This window comes from Chelonia mydas, chromosome 1 (assembly GCF_015237465.2).
Source record: "Chelonia mydas isolate rCheMyd1 chromosome 1, rCheMyd1.pri.v2, whole genome shotgun sequence".
Taxonomy (NCBI): domain Eukaryota; kingdom Metazoa; phylum Chordata; order Testudines; family Cheloniidae; genus Chelonia; species Chelonia mydas.
This window is the reverse complement of record NC_057849.1, coordinates 177,708,233-177,736,106: the sequence shown is the minus strand read 5'-3', so window position 1 is coordinate 177,736,106 and position 27,874 is coordinate 177,708,233. Positions and strand designations below refer to the sequence as shown.

Below are 27,874 nucleotides of genomic sequence, written 5' to 3'. Positions count from 1 at the left end.
GAGTAGAGAGTTTGGGGAGGGAGAACTTCAGTGAATTAGGTTGAGATTTGGACAAATGTGACTATGTAAACTTTTTTTAGAAGTTCTATCTAAATTTCAAACTATGTAGAAGTTTGAACTCATCCCTTTATTCAGACTGCATCAAGTCTAAGGTAGTTCCTCTTACTCTGTTTTGAGACTGAGTAGGAAAACTAAACACTCCACAGCTACCTACCGGAAGTGGGTTATTTCACTCTATTTAGGTCAGTTTTATTAACTTAAATCAACTCGAAGCACATTTTTGTCTCATTTTCTTCTGTCTGAGTTAATTGGTCTGTGCTGTTGCTCAGAAATCAAAACAACTGATTTATAGCCCACATATAGAGGGGGATAGCACTACCAGCATAATCCCATCCATTTTTATGTATGTGCTATGGGTGGGGGATAGTGATGGTCAAATATCAATTTCCTGTGCTTTTAAAAGCTTGTTCACTGCTCATCTATCTACTGGAAATAGGAAAAGGCCAGTACTGCTCAGGAAGGAAAACCAAGCTTTATATGTGGTCTGTTGAGTAATGCGGGAACTAAAGAGCTAAGGAGAGGAGTCTCCACAGTGGCTACAGAACTTTCTGCTTTTATTTCTTTAGTGAATTGAAGTGGCCAGATGGAGAAAGATGAGCAACATAGGGAGAGGAAAATGGGGAACGGGCACTCCTCAGATTACAATGCTGACTGAGGTAGAGCAGTAGCAATGTATATTATTAAAAGTATATATTTGAACTGGAATTGCATTTCTTAAAACTAAACCTTCAGCCAGGATTTTATTGCTTTTGATCTCCAACTGATTTGGTATTTATATGCTTTACCTACCTAGGTTGGCAGAGACCAAATTCTGATAAACTTAGTCTCCTGCTCTTGACAAGTTTACTTTATTCTAAGTAAATAATTATTTGTCATGAATAATGGTCAGCCTGGCTATACCCTATAATTCAGCAATATCTCATGAAGAAAAAGCTTTGTCAGTTTTCTCCTTCCCTCCTTTAGCACAATCACTGACTTAAGGAAGTGGGAGGGGGAACACTTTATTCTGCAAAAACATGGTGTTTTATAATATAAAAAAACTGGCTGGTTTGTTACAAAGCCTAACTTAAACTTTCCAAAAGAGGGTTTTATGGGCACGTTCCTGCTGTTTGAAGGCAATACTATGTTTTTAGTAGTCTGATCATGCTTATTTTCAGATCAGGTTTGTTATCTGTTTGAGGTATGTGCTTTCTAAATGCAAAGCCCAAGCTGTTGTGGTTTCTGTATTCAGATAATCTTGTCTCATAAATACACACATGTGAAGCTAATGGAATGCTATAAATTCTAGAATATAGAGATAATAGCTTCTTATTTACTGTCCTTGTAAATAACTCATTGACATTTGCATATTTATATTAAAGCTGGGTCCACTCTATCATTATGCTAAATATTGTTAGTCTGTGATGGCCAATTTATTTTAGTCACTGGCTAAAAAGCCACATTTACCAACAATCATTTCAAGTGTTCTCAAGCTATAAAAGTAATGAAATAATACAGTGTTTCAGAGCAGCTAATTTATTAGCTTGTTTTTGGAAATCTCCAAGTCAATTGTCTCCACTATTTTTTCTGAATTGCTTTCTTTTTTTTTTTTTCATTCTGTGTTACAAACCACAATATAGTTTGTAACAGATTTGCTGAATTGCAAACGTACGAATCTTCGATAATTCCTGAAATTTTGTAGCGGATATGTTGAACATACTGGCTCTCAAGTACAAATAGTCCACAAGACCTCAGTGACAGTAGCTCTCTATTTTCAAATATTTCTTTTCCTGTCCTCCTTGCATTCAAGCCCATATCCTCTACAGTGAAAAGTCTGTGGCAGAAGCAGATTAATTTATTCCATTCTAGCATTTAAAGGGATATGGTTCACTTGAAAATTACATTTCCTAAAGAAAACTTGGCATGTACTGTTAAAAGTAACCTAAAGTTACTGGAATAGAAAGATTAGAAGGGGGTCGGGGGGATATCTTGTGCATAATCTTTCATTTGCATTGCACTTGCACTGCTCTGGGAGAAGTTCATCACATGCACATTCTTCTCTAGGTAGTGCAGTAGCAGCAACATTGAAATTGAAAAGGCAGTATGCAGATGCAAACACACGGAGATGAGGTGGGACTGAGCATATGTTGAGTTGGCCAGGAGAGAAACACCTGTACATCACAGGAGAGCAGAGGAATTCTTATAATGTTGGGGCCAGGGAGCAGAGAATTGAGGCATATTATTGAAAGAGTGCTCTATAAATTAAAAAAATTTAAGACCTAGTCTACATCTTTTTCATCAGTGAAGCTTCTTTAATCTGTAATCCTTTTATTTTCTTACTGCTGCAACTTTAATCCTTCTCATAACAGTAATAATACAATTGCCATCCGATGTTGGTAGATGTGTTCAAACAAAGTTATTCTTGTTTGAGTTCAATCTCAAATTCTATGCATTAACAAAACCTTCAATATTTCAATGTTTATACAGAATTCAGTAAATATATATAGACTAGTTATCTAACAAAACCTAAGTTACAGTGCAACTATTTACTGTAAAAAGAACAGGAGTGCTTGTGGCACCTTAGAGACTAACAAATTTATTTGAGCATAAGCTTTCATGGGCTACAGCCCACTTCATTGAATGCCTAGAATGGAACATATAGTAAGATGAAGAGATGCTAAAGAAGTTCCAGCAAGCTAACCTGTGACAGGGTCATGCTGGATGACTACAGGAGAGTAATAGAAGGCATATATATTAGCCCCAGGTTAAGTAAGTCCTTTTCCCTGGGTAAGGTAACAGGGAAGGTTCCAGAACAATCGGGAACCTTCTGGAGACAATTAAGACAGGCTGATTAGAACACCTGCAGCCAATCAAGAAGCTGCTAGAATCAATTAAGACAGGCTAATCAGGGCACCTGAGTTTAAAAAGGAGCTCACTTCAGTTTGTGGTGTGCGTGTAAGGAGCTGGGAGCAAGAGGTGCGAGGAGCTGAGAGTGAGAACGCATACTGTTGGAGGACTGAGGAGTACAAGCATTATCAGACACCAGGAGGAAGGTCCTTATGGTGAGGATAAAGAAGGTGTTGGGAGGAGGCCATGGGGAAGTAGCCCAGGGAGTTGTAGCTGTCGCACAGCTATTCCAGGAGGCACTCTAGACAGCTGCATTCCACAGGGCCCTGGGCTGGAACCTGGAGTAGAGGGTGGGCCCGGGTTCCCCCCCAAACCTCCCAACTCCTGGTCAGACACAGGAAGAGTTGACCTGGACTGTGGGTTCACGAAAATGGCCAAACTGAGGGCTGCCATGAAGCACCAAGGTGAGCAAATCCGCCAATAAGCGCAAGACCCACCAAGGTAGAGGAGGAACTTTGTCACAACTGGTGTGAGCAGTGGGATCTGGTGTCCACAGCATGGCGGAAAAAGGAGGGTGTTTTGGGAGGGAGAAGGAAGAGGGTTTTTTTTTTTTTTTTACTTACCACAATGGAGGAGGTAGTGCGGGCACTGATACAAGCCACGGCTGTCCAGCAGGAGGCTACCCGTGTCCAGGCAGCTGCCCAACAGGAGGCAGTGCGGCTGCATCAAGAGACTAATCGCCTGCTGATGGACCAGGCTGCTCAAGACTGGGCTATGTTGCGGGAACTGGAAAACCAGGTAAAGGCCCTTACAGAGCTGAACCGTGGCCATGATGAGACGCAGATCATAGGGGCCAGCAACTGGCTGCAGAAAATGACGCGGGAGGATGATGTAGAGGCATACCTCCTGGCCTTTGAGAGGACAGCCCTGTGGGAGGCTTGGCCCCAAGAACAGTGGTCTGGCATCCTCACTCCATTCCTGTGTGGGGAGGCCCAGAAGGCCTACTATGATTTGCCTGAAGAGGCTGTGGCAGACTATCCCCAGCTGAAAGCAGAGATCCTGGCCAGATCTGGGGTAACAACCACAGTGCGGGCCCAACGATATCATGAGTTGAGGTACCAGGAAAACAAAACCCCACGGTCCCAATTATATGACCTCATCCATCTCGTACGGAAGTGGTTACGAGCTGAGTCCCAGAGTCTGGAGGAGATACTTGAAGTTCTTGTCATCGATCGGTACATGAGAGGACTACCGCCAGACCTTTGCACCTGGGTAAGCCAGAACGAACCCTCCACCTACAAGGAGGAGCCCAGGTGGAAAAAGAGAGGGGCTGAAGGCCCACCAGAAGCCACAAAGAGTTGGAACACTGAGGGGGAAGAGCTTTGTGATGTTAGACTACCCAAACCAAGAGACCGGGGAACGCCTAGGGCTCCATACAAATGTTACGCCTGCGGGGAGTGGGGATACATAGCTGCACAGTGCCGAGGAGCCTATGCAGTGTAACCTGGGGAACTGGGCAGACCCATGCTCCCTAATCCACCTTGTGGGGGGGTCTCACTAACCCCACATATATACACCAGACCAGTGAAGCTAAATGGGGTAGAGAACACAGAACTGGTTGATTCGGGGAGTGCTATCACTCTTGTCTTGGGAAGCGTAGTCAGCTGCTGTGGGCTAACCGTACGGGGATAACATGCGTCCATGGGACAGTTGGTTATTACCCCACCATCCCAGTAAAAATCGAGATTCAGGGGAACACTACTGAGGTAGCAGCAGGTGTAGTCCCTAAACTCCCATACCCGGTGCTCATAGGGAGGGACTTCCCAGGGTTTGGAGACTTACTCCCGGTAGGGGAATTGGAGAAAGGGGGAAGCTCTGAAGTAAGTGAGGCATCCACAGTACACTGTCAACCCCCAATCTTCTCTGAAATATCCCCAGATTTGTTCTCCACTCCCAGACAAGGTAGAAAGATGAAAAGGTAAAGAAGGGCAGCTAAGGCCTTGGGAATCCGAATATTGGCCCAAAGCCAGAGGGTCACTCTCGTAGGTAGGTGGACTCGAGCAGCTGAAAAGGAGGCCACCCAGGAGGGAGAAGCACCCGAGTCTGACCCACACCCTAACGCCTCTGAACCAGTAGAGGCAACAGAGACTGGCCCCCTAGATCTCGGGCAGATTAGCCCCGGGAGAGGAAATTTTGGACGGGACCAGGCTGAAGACCCAAGGTATGACAACATTAGGAAAGAGGTGAGCGAAATAGATGGGGTCCCCGTGGAAGGAAAAACCCAGGGACCAGGACCCTACTTCATAATGAAGAAGAATCTCTTATACCGGGTTGCACCAGTACAGGGGCAGAAGGTACAACAGATCCTACTACCTCAAAAACACCAGAATGCTGAAGTAAGTCTGGCCCATAGTCATCTTTTGGGGGGGTCATTTGGGGGTAGAGAAGACCCTGGCACGGGTCCTGTGACAATTCTTCTGGCCCAGAGTACATGAAGTGCGGAGGTACTGTGCGTCCCGCCTGGAGTGTCAGCTGCACAGTCCCCGTCCCCACTTGAGGGTATCTTTAGTACCCCTTCCCATCATAAAGGTCCCTTTTGAACGAATAGCCATGGACCTAGTGGGACCCCTGGAGAAGACAGCCCGGGGCCACCAATATATACTTGTCGTTTTGGATTATGCTACTCGGTACCCAGAAACCGTCCCCCTGTGGAACACTGCCTCTAAAATGATAGCTAAAGAGTTGGTGGGGATCTTTGCCCGCGTGGGGCTACCAAAAGACATATTAACAGACCAAGGTACCCCATTTATGTTGACGCTAATGAAGGACCTCTGTACGCTGCTCCATATACATACCCTGAGAATTTCAGTCTATCATCCGCAAACCGATGGGCTGGTAGAAAGATTTAACCGAACCCTCAAGGCAATGATAAGGAAAGTGGTAAGTCGAGACGGGAAGGATTGGGACACCCTACTACCCTACCTACTGGGAGTGGCTGGGTCATTAAACATATTTAATCTATTTCCCCATGTTAAGTATCCTCACACCTTCTCGTCAACTGTCTAAATGGACCATCTTGATCATCACTACAAAAGTTTTTTTCTCCTGCTGATAATAGCTCATCTTAATTAGCCTCTTATTCCATCTTTTCATGTTCTCTGTATGTATTGTGACAAAGTTCCCCCTCTGCCTTGGTAGGTCCTGCGCTTATTGGTGGATTTGCTTGCCTCCGAGATTCACGACCACCCTCAATTTGACCACTTTTGCTAATGGCTCAAACCTGCTGTTCGCTGAGCTAACCTCATCACTGGCCAGCATGGGGAAAGGGAGGAGAACAATCCCCGTAGTCTCTGCTGACCCACCCAGTGGGTTGGGGGATAGGCCATGGACCTTCCCCTCTAGTGGGACCCACAGTCCAGGTCACCTCCTCCTGTCTCAAATAGGGAGTTGAGGGGCATGGGGGGAACCCGGGCCCACCCTCTACTCCGGGTTCCAGCCCAGGGCCCTGTGGATTGCAACTGTCTACAGTGGCTCTTGTAAAGGCGCGTGACAGCTACAACTCCCTGGGCTACTTCCCCATGGCCTTCCCCGTGGCCACGTTCTTTACCGTCACCGCAGGATCTTCCTCCTGAAGCCTGATCACGCTTGTACTCCTCAGTCCTCCAGCAGCACGCCTTCTCACTCCTTGCACACACACCCCTAACTGATGGGAGGTCCTTTTTAAACCAAGTGTCCTGATTAGTCTGCCTGCCATAATCGATTGTAGTATGTTCTTAATTGGCTCCAGGTGTCTTAATTAGCTTGCCTGTCTTAATTGGTTCCAGCAGGTTCTTGATTGCTCTAGTGCAGCCCTGCTCTGGTCACTCAGGGAACAGAAAACAGTTCATCCAGTGGCCAGTATATTTGCCTTCTACCAGACTCCTGTACCCCACTGGTCCGGATCTATCACTGTGTGTGTGTGTGTGTGTGTGTGTGTATATATATATATATAAAAATATATATATATATATATAATCTTACTATATGTTCTATTCTATGCATCCGATGAAGTGGGCTGTAACCCACGAAAGCTTGTGCTCAAATAACTTTGTTAGTCTCTAAGGAGCCACAAGTACTCGTGTTCTTTTTGTGGATACAGACTAACACGGCTGCTATTCTGAAACCTGTTTACTGTATTTGAGTGCTGGCTATATGGTGTGAAGGAGCAATTCCTGAGTGTTTAGTAAGGTTAGTTCAGTAATCTTTGTTTTGGCAAGACTATTAGTAGAAGTACAAAATATTTTCAGTGACTAAGCTAGAGTTCTAAGGAAATCCTTATACTGTAACTGCTAACAAACATTAGCCATTGTGTCTTTTCCTTAGCTATAAAAGTTGATAAATGCCAGCAAGTATGCAGCAGTATCTGTCCCAGTTCATGTATTGTGTCAGCACAGGCTACCCTCTGCTTTTCAGGATACACGTTTCCTGCAATGATACCTTCATTAGAAAAGGATATGTATACATAGCACACTGAAACCTAGTTTGTGGGACCTGGGCTTGTGAACGTGATGTTTCCAAGTTAGTGCTTGAACGTTCACTTTGCACTGTAAACATAAGTTTACAGTTGTTGGACTCTGGTCTCATAGTTGTGCTAATATGTCCATAGTGTATTACACAGACCTTCTGATTTGGGTCTGTGGCTTAACCTGCGTTCACACTGCAGAATGACAGGGCTTGGACTGAAGTTACCGTGGGGCTGTAAGGAACAGCAGGTCTAGACTCGGGGTTTGTAGGTTCCCTGGGTGGCAGCCACCTCCGCCTTGCTACCTAACAGCTCTGTGGTTAGTAGATAAGCCTTATTGTTTTTGTGCTATTTGTTAACTGTGCGTTTGAATAAAGCCATGGCTGACCCTTTAAATGGTGTGATACCGCATAATGTTCCCCTTTCTGTAGTTCTTGATCAAACTTAAAAAAAAGGCTGGGGTAGATGGAATGCTGAGAGTATTAAAGATATGAATTCCTTTGGAACTACTCAAGCACGTATTTTAATTACTTAAAATTATTATTAGTTAACATTTTACATCTTTTACAATGAAGTATGCCTGATGTGTGTATTTTGGATGGGACAAACTTAGTTCATTTGTAAATAATTGCACACTAAATTGCCTTTTAAAAAAAATGTATTCCTCTGTTGCTATAATGTACGTGATAGCCACTTAACTTTGCATTCTTTGGGATAGAGATTGTCTTCCTCTGTTGGTTTGTAAAGTTTTTTCCCACTCTGGGAAGAGGCAGTTGCTTTAATTATTTTGTAATATACAGTCTCATTCTGCATAATAGTGCACTTTAACACAACAATTTTCATCCCAGATCAAACTGCTGTGGTTGCAGTAGAAATGCCATACAAAGGATATTAATGATGTCACATTAACTGAAAGCCACATGGAACAGCTGCATCTTCTATTTGACAGTGAATACTCTAGTTATGAATTAGGACGAATATTTGGCTTTAGCTTTATTTTCCAGGAATGTTTACCTTAGGCAAAATACCTCTTATGCTCAAAATTAGCCAGCCACATATACTCATATTTTCATTTTAAAAAGTGGTAGGTATGCTTTCCTCAGTGAGAAATGTGTGATTTGGTGAAAGGGGGTGGAAATTTTGCTGTGGAAATAAATGGTGAAAGTTTGTTTACTTCTGTTGGGAAAAAAATGAGAAATTTTGCATGTGCAATGTGCTTCTCGAGTCAACAAGTCGACAAAAATAATAATTTTTAAAGGTGCATGGTCCTTCACAGTGTGTATGTAAACAGACAAATGCTTATGCTTCCACCATTTATTTCAATATGCAATTCAGTACTCGAAGCTGTGCAGTTATAAACTTGTTCTAACCTAAATATAGAACAGTAATTCTAGGTCTTATCCTTGTGTACATAGAAAAGAATATGCATTCTCTATTTAATTAGGTGTTTACATTGTTGCTTTTTAAAATAGCATACCAGAAAAAATATTTTTGTGTTGTATGTGGTTACTTTCTTTTAAAAACAACTACAAGATTATATGTTTTAAAAAAGCAATCTAGCATCAAAATGCCCCAATGGGCTATATTAACGATGGGCCTGAGTGTGAGAGTGAGGCCCAAGGAATGATCTCACTATGAACTAAAAACCCATCCAAATGTAAAAGGGTCTTATTTTGCTTCTTAGGTGGTCCTATCAAGTACACCAGGTTCTAGTCAACACTTACTTGTAACCTTTATAAACCAGAAGATACTCCTGAATATAGCCTGCAATTTCTCCAAATAGTGAAGAGTCTGTGTCCAAGTCTTCCACATCCCAGACAAGGGAAATCCTTTGATGGACTTGTTAAGCAGAAATTTTAGCAGAAAAGACAAAAAAAGTCTTCCCTAAGATACAGACTTTTCTTTGTGCAATATTTCACTTGCTGGTAAATGGGTGAGGACTGTTGTGCTGACCCGATATCTGTTTATCTAGTATAACATCCAGCTCCTTTATCTTGTTCCAAATACTTAAGTTCTCTGGTGCCCCAAGCAGAATATGGAGCACCTACACAATAAATTGCCTCTATGAAATGCCAGTTAATAAAGGGAGCGACTGTCTTCTACTCCAGCTTCGGAATGGGTCCAAAGTTTACTGTAATGCACTTTATATGGAAGTAATCAAGTCTCTAAGTGATAGTTGTGATTCTCTGTAATCAGCTTTTTTTCCCCTGAGGAAAGTCATACTCTCTTTGCTCAGAGCACATTGAAAATGACTGTGACTACCTTTATCCTCAGTTACCCACAGTTTAATAAAACCACTCAAGTGTGCGCCTGTGTGACAAATAACAGAAATGCTTCCTCATTTGGGGGTGCTAAGATAATCCTTTATCAATTTATTCTAGTTGCTTCCTCCAACAGACAAATACTGTGGTCTTGTCAGGATTGAGCATCAACTAGCCAGCTCTCATTCAGACCACAGTTCATAGGTACTGGGTTATTTGTGTAACTGCACTTAGATTTTTTTTTTTTCCTAAGATTGGGACATGTGGGTCTTTATGCCCCAAACAATCTTCTAAGAGTTCACGACCGTTATTAACATGGGTTCAGCTCCACTAGCATTAGGAGCATCATGAGTTGTTGTGTAAACTGGGCTCTGGATGTTTGTTATTTTTAATGCTGCTAGGTGTACTTGCTTATCCAATCAACATGGTATTAAGCTCCAGCTCAGTGCACAGTTCCATCATGTTGTTTAAAATGGCAGCAGCAGCTGGTTCAGGCAACAGTAGGGGTTTTAGGGCTGTTAACAATGGTGTGGCTAAATCAGATACAACAGGGTTAGGAAAATTTTAGAAAATGCCCCTTGTTGAGAAAGAGCCCTACTGAGGAAAATCATTTAGTGTGAGAGGCTAGACTTACGCTTTTTGATTACTTGTTAAGATAATTGCCCTTTTTAGGAGACTCTTCTCGCATCTGCAAAGTTAACTAAATTATGTGTCTTCTCTTCTTCAATAAATGTGCCCTTTTCACTAGAGCTAAGAGGTTTTTTATATCTTTGCATAATAATGTTAAAAGTTAAATTGTCCTAGAATAAAAGCTTAGAGCAAAAATGAATTAGATCAATAGTCTGCTCTTACCTCCTTCAAATATAAATCATTTCAAGTTTTATAAAGCTGTGTAAAGATCAGAAACTTAAGTTGCTGTGCATTAGCACAGCCTGTGTACAATTGCATGTTGAGAGTACTATGTGAGAAACAAATTTATTCTACATATAAAATATTTTGAAAAGCAATTTATTTACCTGTTGAGGATTCTAGATGTAAAGGTGTATAATTATCAGCTAAGAAGCTTATCCATTCGCTTAAATAAATATTATTCCAATAGCTATTTCAGATGAAAGCAGCAGAATTGGGGACTGAAATGAGATGAGCTCTTCAGAAGAAATTTCTACAATCCTATTAACCCAGTGCATTCAATTAGTCTATTTTTTATATATGTGAAATTTGGCAAAAGCGAAATGATTTTTGGAATCTCCATGGTACTGAAATACAAAAAGCTGTAATGATTCCAAGTGCATGGAATATGGTTTGATGGTTAACTATGTTGTTTATCTAAATATGTCATACAGTAGAACTAGCTAAGTGCCAAAGAATCTGGGTTAATGTGAATTTTAAGTATGAATCTAGTTTGTTTCTTTGAGCATTTTTCATTTCATAATTTGATCTAAATAAGCCATTTTACTAGATTTAAAATTAGTTTGACTATTACGTTTACCAAGCCCATTTTATCACTTCAAAGTTGATCTTTGTAATACTTTTGCATTCTCAGCTGGTGTTTTGGAAACCGAAAATTTGTGCAGTTCAAATAACTATTTGTCACATGAAAATAAGTTGGATTCTCAAAATACATGGAATATCTAGCGGTTAGTTGATTGTTGCCTTTTCCTCCAGACATTTGTACTGGATATGTAATGTGATGGGTTAAGGACAAACCTGTGTGATTGTGGTAATGGAAAATTATGCCACTTGAAGTCTTTTGAAAGCCCCAGTACATTTATATTGGAGAAGAAACTCATTACTGACAAACTCAAAGTAAAGAACTATGGAAGAAATAATTTGAATTACTCAGATGTTGGGTTCTGTAATCGCTTAGACTGGACATTACTGTGGACAGCTCATTGAAACCTCAGCTCAATGTACAATGGTGGCCAAAAAAAGCCAACTAGGTTAGTCTGATTATAATTTTTTAATATTTTCCATTCCAGTTTTTGTCATAGAACATATTATTACATACAGCTATACAACAATAGTATTCCAGGTGGAGGACATACCCCCATTTTTGGTCAACTTGGTTTAAAAAAGACAGAAATATAGGGTATTTACTGGTCAAAAATTATTAGATGCATACAAAGACTTTTGTGTGAAGAGACTAAAAAAAAATTGGCCACTTTTTATCTCCTATGTAACTAAAGGGGCTACTTTTAAAAAACAAACAATGAATGGTGTGAGAAAAGTAAGTGAGGTGCTTCATTTGCCTTTTCTTATAATACAAAAAACAAAACACCCAGTGCAGACACTTAGTGAAAGAGGAAGGCAACACATTTGAAACTGGAATACTGTCTCCTCTCCTCTTCCCCCCCCCCCCCCACTGAGTTTAGCTAATGTGAACAACATGTATAGTCACGTATTACTAAAGACAAATTTATTAGGATTAAAAAAAAGGAGATTTATGTGTATAATGAGAACATCCAGAGTTACATTGATTAGGATTAAATATCTATTTTTCATAGGGCCTGCTTCAGGGTATATAAGTCAACCACCAACTGCAGGGGTGGTGAGGAAATTTTCTTGTGGCCAGGCTACTCCACCACTGTCTGCTATAGAACTTCTTGCTCCTTTCTCTGAAGCATCTGGTAGTGGCTCTGCTGTTGGACCACTAATCCAGTCTGGAAATTCCAGTGTCACCACAGTCCATTCCATCCTCAGCTAAATATCTGTTTTCAAATGATCTGGCCTGTTTCACAGACTTGCACTATGCCTCTGAACAAATGGGGACACGGTTAAGATGATCCTCCCATACCTGATCACCTATCCTTTGTTAGCTTCAACTAATATTAAACCATTTTCATTTACTCACTTTGCTACTCTTTCAAGCCCTAATAGTCTTGAAGCGCTATGGCACATCCATAGCAGCAGCAGTGACACAGACAGGTGGCAAGAATCTGTGAGCTGCAATCCCATTTAATCTTAGGAGGCTCAACCTAATCCCTGGTGACTGACTGAGAGCCCAGTCAGTGTTTCTATCTACCCTCCCCTTACCCCCCTCTCCCCCTGCTTTTTAATATGGTGATGAAGTGGAATCTGCTCAATAACCTGTCTCTGTGCAGGAACAAGGCTATGGTTGCTAGGCAGGTAGCTCCTGAGGGCCTAAGAAAGACACCACCATAGATCAGGACATAACCACAGTATAGTCTTGGACTGGATGCCAAGCTGGTCAGCCTTGAAAAAGTTCAACATATGAGTTATTACTCTTTTACTCTGTTGAAAGGTCTTAACCTCTCTCCCACAACCATTGTCAAGATGGGTTCCAGACAGAATCCTCCTAGAAAGATGTGGGAGCAAATTACTTAATTACAAGCAAAATGCACATGTAAATAAATGCATGTGTAAAATACAAAAGCAGGTGGAAAATGTTGACCTTCAGGCTACCGAGCTCCTGCAGTTTCAAGCAGTAGAGGCAAGGGTGTGGCTTTCCTACTTCATAGATGTCCACCTCTTGGCTGGAAAATCACATGTTCCAAGGTATCCTCCGAGGCCTAGAACCTCTATAGTACTGTTTCCGTAGCCACCCCATTGCAGCATTATTCTTTCAGGAGCTCCCATTACTTTCCTGCTAATGCCTTGCTTAAATCCTACATCTCGGTCTCTTTCGGGAAGATTTTAAAGGTCCAGAATGTAAAGTAGTGCACACAAATTACTCCTGACAGCCTTAACTTGGTTGTTTTCATAGTGATGATGCTGTAGGACAGGCACTGTCTTTGCTTCCCCTCCACCTCTCCTTATCCCCAGATGTATGGGAAAGCCAGGGAGTCCCCACTGTTTGTGCAAGATGTGGAGTGAAGGGCAACAGTGGTTTCTTCTCTCTTCCTGTGACAGATTAGGTCCACAAATAGCAGGTTTTCTTTTCCTTTTACCCTGTCTGTGGCAGAGACATTGCCATGGGCTTGTGCTGTTCATAAGCAACTCTGATCTATACAATATCACTCCAACTTTCTTCTAAATTATAGAAGAGCTATATAAGAGCTAGGAATCATTATTAAAAAGGAATTTATGAAGGTAATATCCAAAAGAATAGCTGATGGATTTTCATTGATCATCAGCATTTTTAATGGCATTGGTTTTTCTGTTTGTCTGCAAATGGAGGAATGGGGGCCCACATATAGCCCCTTCCTTGGGGGGCGGGGTTTGTGTGTGTGTGTGGAGTAGAGTGTGGAGGGTACATAGCTCCTGGCATGAAAGAGGGGAAAGAAGAGAGCTACAAGGAACCCCAGAAATAGAGAGAGATGGGAGGTGGCATAGAGAGAGCTGGTGGGGGGAATGGAGAAATGCAAGGAACCCCTTGATGCGTGCAGTGTGCTGTGCCTACAGAAGCTACAAACTGTGAAACCCCCTAGTTTCATTTTTTGTTAATCTTCTAATACAGGGTTTCTCACTAGATGTGTTCCTATTTCTGTTCCATCTTCTGTGCTAAACCCATCTTTGCATGGAATGATGACAAAGCTGCATTTTTATTTTATGTTCAAAGAATCAAGTAATGTAGAACGCCACAGTTGTCTTCTAGTTTATAGGAAAATCTGGCTAATTTTTGTTAACACTGTTATGCTGTATGAATTAACATGAGAATCTTTTCTCCTCTGGCGCTCCTATCATTGAGAACAGACTTCCGTTTCTGTACGGGTGCTTGTATACACATGACATTATAGTGATTTCTTATGTCTTCATTTTATTTTCTAGGTGGTGATCCGTAGTAAAAATGGAGAGATTCTCTACCGTATTTCACCTTGGGCCAAATATGTAGCACGCTTAGATAGAAATGTGAATTATGATTGGATACACTGGGAACCACCACTGCCATATCTAGTAAGGCTTATTTTATATTTCAAAAGCTTTTAGAAGTGCATGCAAGGCATGTTTTATGATGTGATTTCTGTCATGTCACAGTCCTTTTATTTTTATTTTTTGGGGTGCGTTCTAATTATAACATGAGTTACTTTGCACATGGTGTATCAATATTATAGTTAAGCATGAGAAGACATTTCCATTGTAAGCGCCTATTTTAATGCACTTACTGTTTTTTGAAAAAAATGTACTTGAAATCTGCTGGTCTGCAGACCAAGCCCTAAAGCCATACTAAAAAAAAGATGTCCTGCTGTGCCCACATGGACCTGTCCCCTGCAGTTTAAAGGAATATGTGGGCGCATACTGCTCAGTGAATGCTGTTTGGCTGATCAGCTTACTCTTCAGGATTGTTTTAAGTGTAATGTACTATTTGTGTCTTTGCTTTTGTTTTTTGCTATCTTGATTTCACGCAGTTATTCTCATAATTGATCAGTGTCTTTTTTCCAGTGTTGTCATCAGTTTATCACTTCCCTGAGCCCCTTAAGTGCTGAAGAGTGTTGGATATTATATTTTCCCCCTGAGCCTCTGTTCTTAGCCTCTCTTCAGCAGCAGAATGAAATGAGTCTTCTTCTTTTCAGTATCTCTGCTGTCTGCAGGGTTCTGAATAGCTGTAGTGAAAACTAACAATGATTGGTCAGTTTTCACTTTGCTATGGTAGAGTGTGCACTTAGTAAGAACACCACATGTAGGAAGGGGAGTATCAATTATTTCCAGCAGCAATATCTTTGTTTTCAATCAATGAGGCAGTCATCCCTTCTACTCCTAGCCAATTGGATGATTTTAGGATCTTCTGAGATACCCTGGAGATTCATGTGGAGGTACTGCAAGAAAAATCTCATAAATGACTAGATCGTCTGCCCTCCTCCAGGCATGGTAGGCTTGTCACGTCTGTCAATGAGCAGTTATTGGAACTAGTTATGAAGTTGTGGCAGATCCCAGCATCTGTGGCACCCACATCTAAGTAAGTTGATACATGTTATCAAGTTCCCTCAAAGAAATTTTTAAGATTTCTGCATCTACTGAGTCTCAAAACGCTGGTGGTGACAGCAGTGAATGAAAGAGCCAAACAGCGATGGTCTTCAAATACGACACACACAGAGAAGGACCCTACAAACTTGACTTTTTTAGTAGAAAAATCTATTCCCCAGATTGTCTCCAGATGTGCATTTCAAATTATCAAGATCTTCTGTTAAAATACAACTATCTCACCTGGGAAAAGGGTGTCACAATTAATATAAAATCTCCCATAGGAACACAGGGAGGAGCTAAAATCTGTAGTGCTCAAAGGACAGTTAATAGCCCAAACATAACAATGGCTGCTTCATCACAGGGCTTCCGGGCTCCACTCTTGAGGAATACCCAAAGAGCCCAAACATCAACGGAGGACCTTCCATAGGTGCTATAGTAATAAAAATAATAATTTGAAGTTTGTGATTGATCAGTGTGCAAACAGTTGAAGGCCTTTAATCATTAAAGGATTTGAGAGCCACTCTCTGCTCATTGAGCATATCCTTGCCAGCACCAAGGAGAAAGCAGATCACAGCCTCAGCCTGATGATGCTTTGGGATATCTACACCTTGCTACTGTCACCCACAGATAGTATTGGAACCACAATGGAAGGAGCAAAGGCTCCAGTGCAGGAAACCCTCTCCCACTGCATCCTTGGTGCATGCTGCTTCACAGCAACAAGTTTGATTTGATCATCAAGAGCTAATCAGAACCATTTCAGGAATTATACCCCCTCGTTGCCCCCCCACACGTGTGTGCACGCGCACACACTTAATGACCACTTTTTTTTTTTTAAATTGTTGAGGAATCCTGGAACCAGATCACCTAAGACGACTGAGTCCTGAAAACTATTTTAAAAAGGGGTATTTTATCCAATTCCAGGCCCATACTAGCCCAACCCTTCTTCCCTTTTCCTTTCCAGGGACCCCTCTTACAAGATACTGTTAAATCAAGAATTAGATACCCTTTTGCAACTTGCAACTCCCATTACTTTTTATTCCCAAAGAACGGAGGTTGGCATCTGATTATAGACTTTGATATCCCAGCAGATTCATCCGTAACTACAAGTTCAGGATGCTAACCCTGGTCTCAATTATCCCCTCATTAAATACTCAAGATGGATTTGTGGTTCTCAGCTTTGGGATGCTTCTTTCTGTCTGTCCATATACCTAGCACAGAGAGAATACTTCATAGTGAGGGACTTACTACCAATACATGGTCCTGCCCTTTAGTCTTTGCATGGCACCAACACATATTCAGCAAGAGTGTAGCAGGCACAGCCCACTTAAGAACACATTACAGTCTGGTATATTCAGACCTGGACAACTGGCTGATCTGGGTAAAAGTTTCCCAGCAGGTGATCAGTGACCAGCTTGATTCACATTGTCTTACAGCCCTTTACCACATAGGGCTCCAAATGAACATGGGAAAATCCTCACTTTGCTAACCCAAACTACAGAATTTATAGGAGTAATGTTAGATCTGAGGTCAGCAAGAGCTTAGCTACCACAGGAGAGGTTCCAGGCAATAGGAGGACTCCTTAATCTGCAGGCTCACCCTGCAGATGCATCCCTTTTTGGTGACATGGCCTTCTGCACCCATGTCTCAATATGCCAGACTTTACCTATGTTGTATGCAGAGAAGTTGAAATCCATGTATCTATACATAAAGCATCATATGGATATGATGGTGGAAGTCCTGCAAGAAGTCTTCTCACTATTAGGTTGGTGGAAGGATGCGTTCCACAACCTGCCATCCTTTTCTTTCACTACAAAGTTCTATACTACCTGGATTATTTATTGATGAAGGAACTGAGAGGCTGTTGAGCGTACGTCACCATGTCCGCAGGTGTGTGGGGAGGCCAGGGGGACATCTAGAGTGCAATCGTGGCCCAAAGGACACTGATAGCCAAAAATACAGTCCCCCTCCCATGGAGCATATGTGGACAAGAAGTGGAATGCATGTGGACAATTCATCTCAAAGAGCCAGAGTAAATAACTATTCTTTCTCCCTTTCTTCCCTCTCCCCACTCCTTTTATTTTTTGGCCACTGTGTGCAGGAAAATATTTGTTGGGCTTTTTTCAAAAGTTTTATTTCAAAAAACTTTTCCAATTTGGAAAAGTTCAGCTGACAAAAGGAAAATGAAATGCAATGACTTTGCCACCCTGTAACCTTTTCCAAATTTGGAGAAATTTTGAAAAAAATATGGGGAAAAGTTTGTATTTGTGTTGGTGCTGGTGGTAGTGAAAACCTTGGACATGAGTCCTGTTTGACATTGAATGCAAGAGAAATAAAGGAACAGATGGCAGGGGAGAGAGACAATAAATTCAAAACTTGGAAAATTTTATCCCAACAAATTTCCTGGAGGGGGGAAAAAATCAATTTGGAAAACAAACTCCTTACCTGAATTTTTTTCAGAGGTTTTTTGACCAACTCTGGTGGTAACATTTGAAAGGTTGTCTTTCGAACTGTACTTAATGAATGCTTATATTCTGTAAAACTCAATTCCACTCAGCTGGGAACTTTTCTACCTGATATTGACAAAGGAATTTTTATGTCCTGCACTAGACAGAAGAATGTGCTTTACTTTATTAAAAAAAAAACAAAAAAAAAAAACCCTCCCCCTCAAAAAAAAACCCAAGAAGCAAACAAAAAAAACCCCAAAAACTTTTTTCCCCATTAAATTGAGCAGATCTGACTAAGAATACAATCAGCAGACCAGTTTTCTGTGTGCTGTTTTAAAGTCACTTTTTCACAAAATCAGCACTTTAATACATTGGTGCAATGAAGTTATGGAAGTACTGACCGTAAGGATGTCAAGTAAAGAGTGGAAGAAAAAAAAAAATCAAAGAAATTGATCAATCTCCATATTGGAGTAATTTTTTTGTATTTACAATTTTAATTGCATTAATCTAGAGGGAATATGTTGCATTACAATTTTCTTACCTGATTTTAAAATGAATATACTGGTTCTTTTTTCTCTTACTTGTGTAAACGGTGTTTTTATATAACAAGATTGACATTCTCAGATGCTATGCTTTAATGACAACCATTTTCTATTCAATAGCGCAAACATCCTCAACCAAAGAAACCAAAAAGCTTAAGAATTTATGAATCTCACGTGGGAATTGCTTCCCCAGATGGGAAAGTTGCTTCTTATAAAAACTTTACGTATAACATACTACCTAAAATAAAGGATCTTGGTAAGTAACATGCTTCTTGGTGAGATGCATATAGAGAGAAATTTGTAATGAGTCTCTGCTCTTATTGGAAAAGATAATGGAGTGTCTTGGGGTGTGGGGAATGAAGCTTAAATGTACTATAGAAATTTATTTTTAGGGTACTAATAATTACTTTAATTAAATAATGAAATGAAGTGGACAGGAATTAGGGTATATGGATCAAAGATACTCTCTTTTACAGTTTTAAGTAAAATTTCATTCCTTAGAACTAGGTAAATATTTGTCATTTACTTTCAGTCTGAAAACAAAGCTGTATTAATGCCAGACACTCATTACAAATAACTGAAAACAGATTACTTGCCAATGTACCAGCTACATTTTTATTTTTGTATATATGTATAGAAAAAGTACTGTATCTAGTTTTACTAAGTTTACTATGTGAAGTGTGACAATTTTAAAGTGATAATTTGTATGTTCTAGTATTGCATAGCAATTAACATGAGCAGTTCTGTTTAGGAAAGAATTGTGGTGTATTATTGTAACTGTGTAGGCTGTAGATGAAATTGTTGGAATGATTATCTAAAAAAAAAGCTAATTATTTATCTTATTTTGTGCTTTAAGAGTTGTTGCACTTTGGCACATAAAAGATTACATGAGCACTTGCTAGCCATTACCCTACGATGATGATGATGATGTCCTACTGGTATTTGGAACTGGAAATAACTATGCTAACCGTATTTGGTATCTATGGCAAATGTTGGCATATTAATGACAGCTAGTAAAACCAGATATGAAGTCAAACACTAGATACACACAGAGCTCATCCACATCCTAACAAAACCAGCCATAAATAAACTATAATGATTTATAGTAAAGTCAGTGTTTGACCAAAAAAAAAAAAAAAAAAAAAGGCTTTCGTCATTCACTACAGTTAAGCTGACTGCCAGAGTGAGTAAGTTTCTGTATTTGGGGACCCCCAACCAAAATAAGCTAAAAATACAGAGTTAACACTTGATCTTGTGATGCTGCTATTTTCTCTTGTAAACTAATCTTCTGCTTTCCAGGAGGCTAATATATTCAATGGAAATCTGAAAGCATGCAACTCTGCCTACAGATTTTTCCTTAGGGGAGGAGGAATGTCATGGATATAATGTAAAATGGTGTCAGACAACAAAATAACAATAATATAAATGTATCCACAATATCAGTCATTTGCCTGATTTAAATTGTATCTACCTGTTTGTAGCCAGACCTACTTAAGGATTTGTTATTTTTAATAATTCTCTTAAGGGGCACTCTTTTTGTCAGAATGTTGAAATATTAAAAGTGTGAAGAAATATACACAAGGCAAACAACAAGATAAATTGTAAGCAGATAAAATGATAGTCATTTCAAATAGTTTGTACTGTTTATTTACAAAAATGCTGTGGGTAACCATGCAACGATCCTTAATTATATAACGGCTATATACCTTAGACAAATTGCTAAGCTAATGCCAGCCCATTTTTTTAATAGTAACTGTTTGACTTTGAGGGCAAAAGTAAGCATGACATCATAGCTAAATTAAATAAACAGGATAAAGTTAGGCGGAAACATAGGCTAAACGATATGCTGAGGATTTGAGTTAAAACAAATAATAAAGAGAAGCTGTGGTCTCAACAGGCTTTTCAAATAGACCTGAAGGTTATCGCTTGCTGATAGGACATTTTTTTGCTGATATTAGAGTTAGCTTAGCAGAGATTTGTTTTAGGTACCACAGTTTCATCATAAAAATATAATTTTTCCCTTTGATATTAAAAGAAGAAAATCTATAGTGAAACACTTTTGGGTTGAATAAGGGACCAAAAAACAAACCCCAAACGTTTTTCTTGGTTCTCAGCTGCTTCAGTAAGCTCAAAACAGAATTATACAGCTTTAATGTTCTTTTCGAAAGATTCCTTGAGGGAAATGAGTTTGGAAAGAAAATATGTAATGATTAAAGACTGAAATAAAATGTGTTTGAAATATTAAGAAAAATCTTGGTAAAGCACAAGATATAGCACTATTAATCAGTTACTCTTACATTGCTTTCATGACAACTCTGTAAATATCAAAAGTGCATCTGAAGTTCAGGACATGCAGATTGGTGGTCTTAATTTCACTTCAGAATATTAAGATTATATTTGCATATCTTTTATTGCTTGTTCAAACTGATAGATTCAATATATCTATTCATATGTAGATAACCTGAGAAACTGACCTTCCTGTTTTTGATGGGAAGGTCATACAAGTATAAAATGTTAAAATGGCATTACTTTTAAGAAAGACTGAGTCTGTGGTTAATTATTAATTGGACATTAGAGATTTAGAACCAGATAAAATAAGGAGAAAGAAGCAGTTTAGACATATTTGAAATACTAGAAAAGTTAATTGTATATCAAATTATTATTTAGACATGTAACTGTGGGATTTTTTTAACAGGATACAATTGTGTTCAGCTGATGGCTATTATGGAACATGCTTACTATGCCAGTTTTGGTTATCAAATCACAAGTTTTTTTGCAGCATCAAGGTATGTTTTCTAAGGACTTACGCACACTTTCGCTTTTTTCTGTGGTTGGTGAAATAGTATTTAAATGTAGACAAATAGCACAATCTAATGCACTGTAAGAATTCTGACATCATATCCAGACCTTGCTTTGTATTGAGTTTTTTTCTTCTAATAAATCAAACCAGCTGTCTATAATTATCAGTTCTATATAGAAGTTTAATATAGTGTACGGTACAATAGAAAGGTCGTGAGAAATTTTAATTGGCAAAGCATTTTGATCCCAGCTTCTGCACTTTAGGATCTCAGCTGTGTGTTTTTTATCCATAGAATCTGTTGTGCAAAATTGAGAATTCTCACAAATGATGTCCAGCATGTTTTGTTGTGGTAAATAAAAGTATCTTTAAGGTGCTTGTTCATAACAGGTATTGCTTAATCATTTTGCTTTACAAAAAGGGTAGTCATGTAATGAAATGACTAGTTGCACATCCTATAGGAATTAAATTTATTTCATACTCATAGCAAACTGTATTTAGATGGCTTTGAGGCCCATCAGCGTGTAGAAATAAGTGATGGTTAAAGATAAATTGTTCAAGAAGATGAAGGTAAATTTGAATGTTACGTTTAAGCTTCATCAAGAAGAAAAGTGACAAACTGAAAAACTTAGGAAGCTTTAATTGGTTTTCTTTAGCTGAACAAATTGCACATTGTATATTGAGACAGCCTTTGATGATTTTAAAAGAATGAAGTGAACTCTAATAATGGTACCAAGTAGTAAATGTCAGATAACAACTTGCAAAGAGGTGGCAAATTTTGGGCGGGGGTGTTATTTTCATTATTTCATACTCATTTGAATCCATAGTAATTTCCAAGTCATGGATTATTTAATTCTAATCGTATAGAAATTTGTGAAGTTTGTATACTAAATAAGAAAATAGTTTACATTAAATATGAAAAGTACAGGTGTAAAGTGTGTTAAACTGCTTAAAAGTAAGTCTGTAAAAGTTGAAATGTGTTTCATAAATATCCAAGACTAGTTTGTTTTTCTTTTTCCCTGAAGTAATTGGAGGAAAAAGCTCAAATTTGGGGGCAACCCTATTTTTTAAAACTTTGAACATGCCTAAATGATGATTTATAATTTAGTCAGCATATAGTGTACTGTTTTGTTTAAATGTCTTTATTGTCAGTTTGTATTGCACAATTGCTTCTCCAACAGGGGGGAATTGTGACTATCTGATGATCGATCATTCCCACTACATGGGAGTTCCCTAGTAAATTACGTAAGCTTTTATCTATTAACTCTATGAATGTATAGTTTTCTGCATAAACCGTATTCAGCCTTTTTTTTTTTTTTAATTTAGGTTACTTCTGCCTAATGCATTGTATTTTCATGCTTGCAGCCGTTATGGAACCCCAGATGATCTGAAGGAATTGATTGACGTTGCCCACTCATTGGGAATTACTGTTCTATTGGATGTTGTACACAGCCATGCATCAAATAACTCTGAGGATGGTCTGAACAAATTTGATGGTACAGATTCCTGCTTTTTCCATTCCGGTCCTAGAGGAACGCATAGTCTTTGGGACAGCAGACTTTTTGACTATTCAAAGTATGTACAAAACCATGTAGCAGTTTTTAGTGGTAATTATTTTTCCTCAGTTACACTAAAAATTGAATGTTTGCCATATTAGAACAGTTCTATACTGTAAATATAATCGATGCAACAGTTTGCGTACATAAAATGTATTGTCTGCAATCTAAGGGCTTGTCTAGGTGGGGAATTCACAGGGTAGTTAGTGCATAACAGCTATGGTGTGAACTCAGAGTGCAATAGTTATTTCACACTAACTCCTAACTTTGACAGTGGATTCACCTAAACTACACAAAGGTACTCTTAGCCCTGGTCTACGCTAGTGTGGGGGTCGACCTAAGATACGCAACTTCGTGTAGCTGAAGTCGGCGTATCTTAGGTCGACTTACCTGGCCATGAGGACACTGGCGAGTTGGCTGCTGCCACTCCCCTGTCAATTCCGCTTCCACCTCCTGCAAGCTGGAGTTCCGGAGTCGACAGGGAGTGCGTTTGCGGATTGATTTATCTCATCTAGACAAGACGCAATAAATCAATCTATCGCTACCCGCTGATCCGGGGGGTAGTGAAGGCCTGCCCTTAGTGTGGAATAAGAGTTTCCACCCAGGGAGCTAGTGCAGAATAGCTGTTGAGCAATAGCTATTCCTCACTAGTTATTCAGGGCTTTTCCCTGTATAGAGAAGACCTAAGTAATGCTCTACATTTAATCTTGTGTGTTTATGCATTTATATCATCCTTCTTACCATAACAGCTGTGTTCCTAACAAATCACTACTACAGCATAAAGATTTACATTTGGTACATATTTTTGTTTTTTCCTCCCTCTGAGGCAGCAAGGATTAGATATCGATACATAGTAGTCATCTTTTTTCCATATTAAGCTGATTATTTCAGTGATGTGGCTGTGGGAAAGCTTAGTTGCACAAGTGATGACCGCAAATCTCACCACTTTCAGAGAAGAGTTCCATAGGCTTAGGCCAGCTGCCATCAGAACTCCTCCTGTTCCTTCCATAGGTTTCATGCTTTGAGGTTGACAGTGTCATAGTTTCTAAGGATTGTAACAGTCTAGGGAGGTCACTGTTTCAGAGGAAATCTGTTGGTAATTTAGGCCAATCTCATGGAGAGCCCTGAAGACTGAGGATTTCCACATGGTATTGAGTAAGTGATTGGTGTAATGTGATACATAACATAAGCACTGTGCCATTACATAGGATGAACTGTTTCTATCTTACCTTCTGATTAAAATAAGCTTCTTGGTAATTAGACCTTAATTAACAAATACACTTAAAATTCATGATGACAATGGGATGTATTGTCATTACTGCTAATCATAACTGCTTGGTGTTACAAGACTTGCAGTTACTCTCTAAACCTATATTCAGATTACTTGGGTCACAGTTTGCTATGACCCATCCCAAAATTTTAATTTCAGTACATGGTTACATATTATGTACGTATGTTAGATATTATATCTAAATAAATGCACTAAATCCATTTCTCCAAAACAAGGCAACTAATTGGCCTTTCTAGAAGAAAGGTCGAGATAGTGGAACTTGTATGGAATACTAAAGTTTACCCCTCTATTTCGGATTAACATTTAAATCCAGTTTGAAGGTGTCGCATTCCTTCCTTCTTGCACAGTAGTTCATCATCTCTTAATTCCACTGGGAAAAAAGGACATGATCATTTCAGGTGCTTATTTCACTTTGAATACCTTTAGACATTACTAGAGGTGACATTAGCTCTACAAATTTGGTTATTTTTTACGTGTTTCCTGGTGTAAATGTTTCCATAGCAGAGTTCAGCAGACCTACAAATGGATTGTGACGAATCATCTCTAATGAACTGGGGGGGGGGGGGAGGGGGAGTTGAATAATTAAGACTTGAGGCCAGGGATGAGTTAAATAGCTCCTTCCAGAAGGAAACTTAATGCCCTCCTGAAGTCATGTAATGACACAGAGAATATGCTTATATTTCATGTTTGTATTTCATACAACTTGCTTAACTTTTAGTTTGGTTTTCAACATGTGTTGCCTCATACAAGTTAGAGGTTCAAAGGTTAAGCAAACTTTGAGACATTCTCTGTGCTCTCACGGGGGAGGACCCCTGTGGCTTGGTTTGTTAGCTAATGGGTAAAATTTAATGTTCTGTGATTTGTTTCCTCAACAAAAAAGTATCTCTAGTAAATGTAGATCTTCTTTTTTTCCAAAATTTTGTTTGTTCCTATAGGTCATAACACTATGTGATGACCTGGCTTTAGGTCCAAAATTTCCTAATGTAATCCTACTACTTGTAGCAAAGATATTTTGCCTCAACCATTATACTGGGAATTTATAGCAAAGGGTCAGTGTCAAAACATTCAGTACTTGACATGGTTTCATTTAGATTATGCAGAAAAGGTTGAAGGTTTCCTTATATGGGAGTATATCTTGAACAAAAGCAGAGTGGGACTAGAATCAAAGTTTGAGTCTGTCTAAGACCTATCTTATTCAGCTGTTTCAGGTGTTGATTGATTATAAGGCATGTTAACATTCACACTGGCACATGAATGGATCTAATGTCCAGAACAGGCATGTGCAAGAACAGTTGGGAGTAGACATTGACTGCTTACAGGGCTTCAGACTTCCATTTCTATTTAAAAAGAAAGAAAAGAAAAGAAAAACAGTTGAATAACATACTGAAGTTTTACTTGCTAGACAGTCTCTTCAGTCTTCTGTTCATATAAACTTTTCTACTATACAGCACCTGCCCCAAAATCTCTCTTCTCTACTGGGAATAACTGTTAAATCTACAGCTACTCAAACCTCTAATAAAACGAATGCAAAATTTTATTTCAGAATCCAGAGAAACTAGTTCTGTGCCTTGAAAGAGATTAAGAAGCAGTTGGTTTATCAAACTAATCCGTCTGGATTTCAGTTTGAAAGCCAGGACCTAAAGAAATATAATTTGTCTCGCAAGGTTTCAAGATTATTCAGTTGGGTAGGAGGGTGACTGTGAATGCTAAATATAACAAAAAGTGGCAAGGATCTGTAGACACTTCCATATAAAGCAAAACCAAGGGACTTGTACCTTGGGTGTCATTTTGAAGTCTCTTGGTCTGATTGTCCTATCACTTATTTTGGTTTAAATGGAGAGTGACTTTAATTAAATCAATAATTACATAGGTGATCTGTGTTTTGAATCTCCAGAAAAAGTGCAATGTATCTTGGAATTCACTTTTGAAAGCTTAGAGTTGAAGGGGACAGAGAGCATGGGGGAATGAAAGGAAGGACTGTTCTCCTGTGACGGTGGGGGAGGGGGGGAGAATGGGGGTGGCAGGGGTGAAAGTAATTTAAAGGACTTGCCGGTACTCCAGAGTCCTGAGGAGGGGGCGGGGCCTCTACCGGAGGAGGCAGGGCCTTTAAATCCCCAGGCCCTTTAAATCAGGATTTAAAGTCCCGGGGCAAGGGCTGTGGTGGTAGCAGCAGCTGGGAGCCCTGGGCCCTTTAAATAGCTGACGGAGCCCCGCGGGTCCAGCAGCAGGGCCCAGGGCTCTGGCTGCCGCTACCCTCCAGAGCCCTTTAAATTGTCCCTGGAGCCTGTTGCTGGAGCCCTGGGGTAGCGGCGGCGGGGCTCTGGCAGCTATTTAAAGGGCCTGGGGTGGTAGAGGCAGTGGGAGCACTGGACCCTTTAAATAGACACCAGAGCCCTGCCGCCACTATCCCAGGACTCCGGCAGGCTGCAGGGGCTAGATTTAAAGGGCCCAGGGCTCCTGCTGCCTCTACCGCCCCGGGCCCTTTAAATCATCCCCGGAGCCCTTGGGTAGCAGCAGCGGGGTTACAGCGGCGATTTAAAGGACCCGGGATGGTAGCGGTGGCAGGAGCCCTGGGCCCTTTAAATCACCACCCAAGCCCCGCTGCCGCTACCCCAGGGCTCCAGCAGCAGGGCTCTGGTAGCAGTTTAAAGGCCCAGGTCTCCAGCCACAGCTGGGAGCCCCAGGCCATTTAAATTGCTGCCTGCGGAAGCCGATCCGCCCCGGTTTGGTGCACTGGCTCTTGCCGGCAGGGGTGGCAGGTTTGTAGAAATTTTGATGGTGCCCAGAACCTGCCCCCCCAACTCTGCCCCCCTCCCACCTCCCCAAATTCCACCCCCAACCTGCCCAAGGCCCTGGGAGGGAGTTAGGGTGGGGGAGGAGGTCTGGGGTGCAGGGTACAGGCTCAGGGAAGGAGTTTGGGATGGGAGAGGTTGCGGAGGGAGGAGGTGTAGGTTCTGGGAGGGACTTTGGGGATGGGAGGGGGTGCAGGGGTGAGAGTTGTGGGGTGAGGCTGGGGATGGGTTTGGGGTGTGGCTGGGGATGAGGAGTTTGGGGTGTTGGAGAGGCTCAGGGCTAGGGCAGAGGGTCGGGGTGTGGGGGGATGAGAGCTCTGGGGTGGGGCAGGGCTGGGGACGAGTTTGTGGTGTAGGCAGGCTGCCCCGGGACTGGAGCCAAAGAGGACGACTCCCCCCAGCCCTCTCCCCACTGGCAGCAGCAAGCTCTGGGGTAGGGGGCTCCCCTCCCCCTGGCAGCACACTCACCCCAGCACTGTCACTGCACATGCTCCCAGGGCACCTCTGAGGGTCCAGGAATTTCCCTCGCCTCCCTGTGGTGGGTGCCCAGGGGTGGGGGGGGAGCTGCCATCACATGTGCACCTCGTACCCTGCTGCTGCCCCTCACTGTAGCCTCACTGGGGGTGGAGGATGGGGCTGCCCCTTTCCCAGCATGGGGCAGGAGTGGCGGCTGTACTGGTGGAGGGTCCTGCTGAAAAATGAAAGCCTGCCCTGCCACTAGTGGATGGGGGGTACTAGGATCCTGCAGCGGCAATTGATGCAGGGAGGCAGCATGGAGCTGCAGGGGAAAGACAGGGATGCTCTGCTCCAGGACCCAGGGAGGCTCGCAGGGGCAACAAGGGGGGCCAGGGGACACTTGGGGTAGGTGTGCGGGGGACAGCAGGTGGGACCAGGGGGGAGACCGCCCCGAACATTAGTGGAGCCGGGCCTCTGGGCCCTCAA

The 27,874-nt window shown here is 41.0% G+C and overlaps 1 protein-coding gene across 6 annotated transcripts in view; it reads left to right on the top strand.

Moving 5' to 3' along the window:
• The window catches only part of GBE1 (1,4-alpha-glucan branching enzyme 1), a 272,537-nt gene that overhangs the window by 111,608 nt on the left and 133,055 nt on the right, over positions 1–27,874 (top strand). For 5 of the 6 annotated variants that reach the window (XM_043538390.1, XM_037906053.2, XM_043538393.1 and 2 more), the window contains exons 4-7: positions 14,377–14,502; positions 18,617–18,752; positions 21,192–21,282; positions 22,659–22,868. In XM_043538390.1, coding sequence (XP_043394325.1) covers positions 14,377–14,502; positions 18,617–18,752; positions 21,192–21,282; positions 22,659–22,868 — 563 coding nt within the window. The remainder of the gene's footprint in view (positions 1–14,376; positions 14,503–18,616; positions 18,753–21,191; positions 21,283–22,658; positions 22,869–27,874) is intronic. The other variant, XM_043538391.1, reaches the window with a different exon arrangement.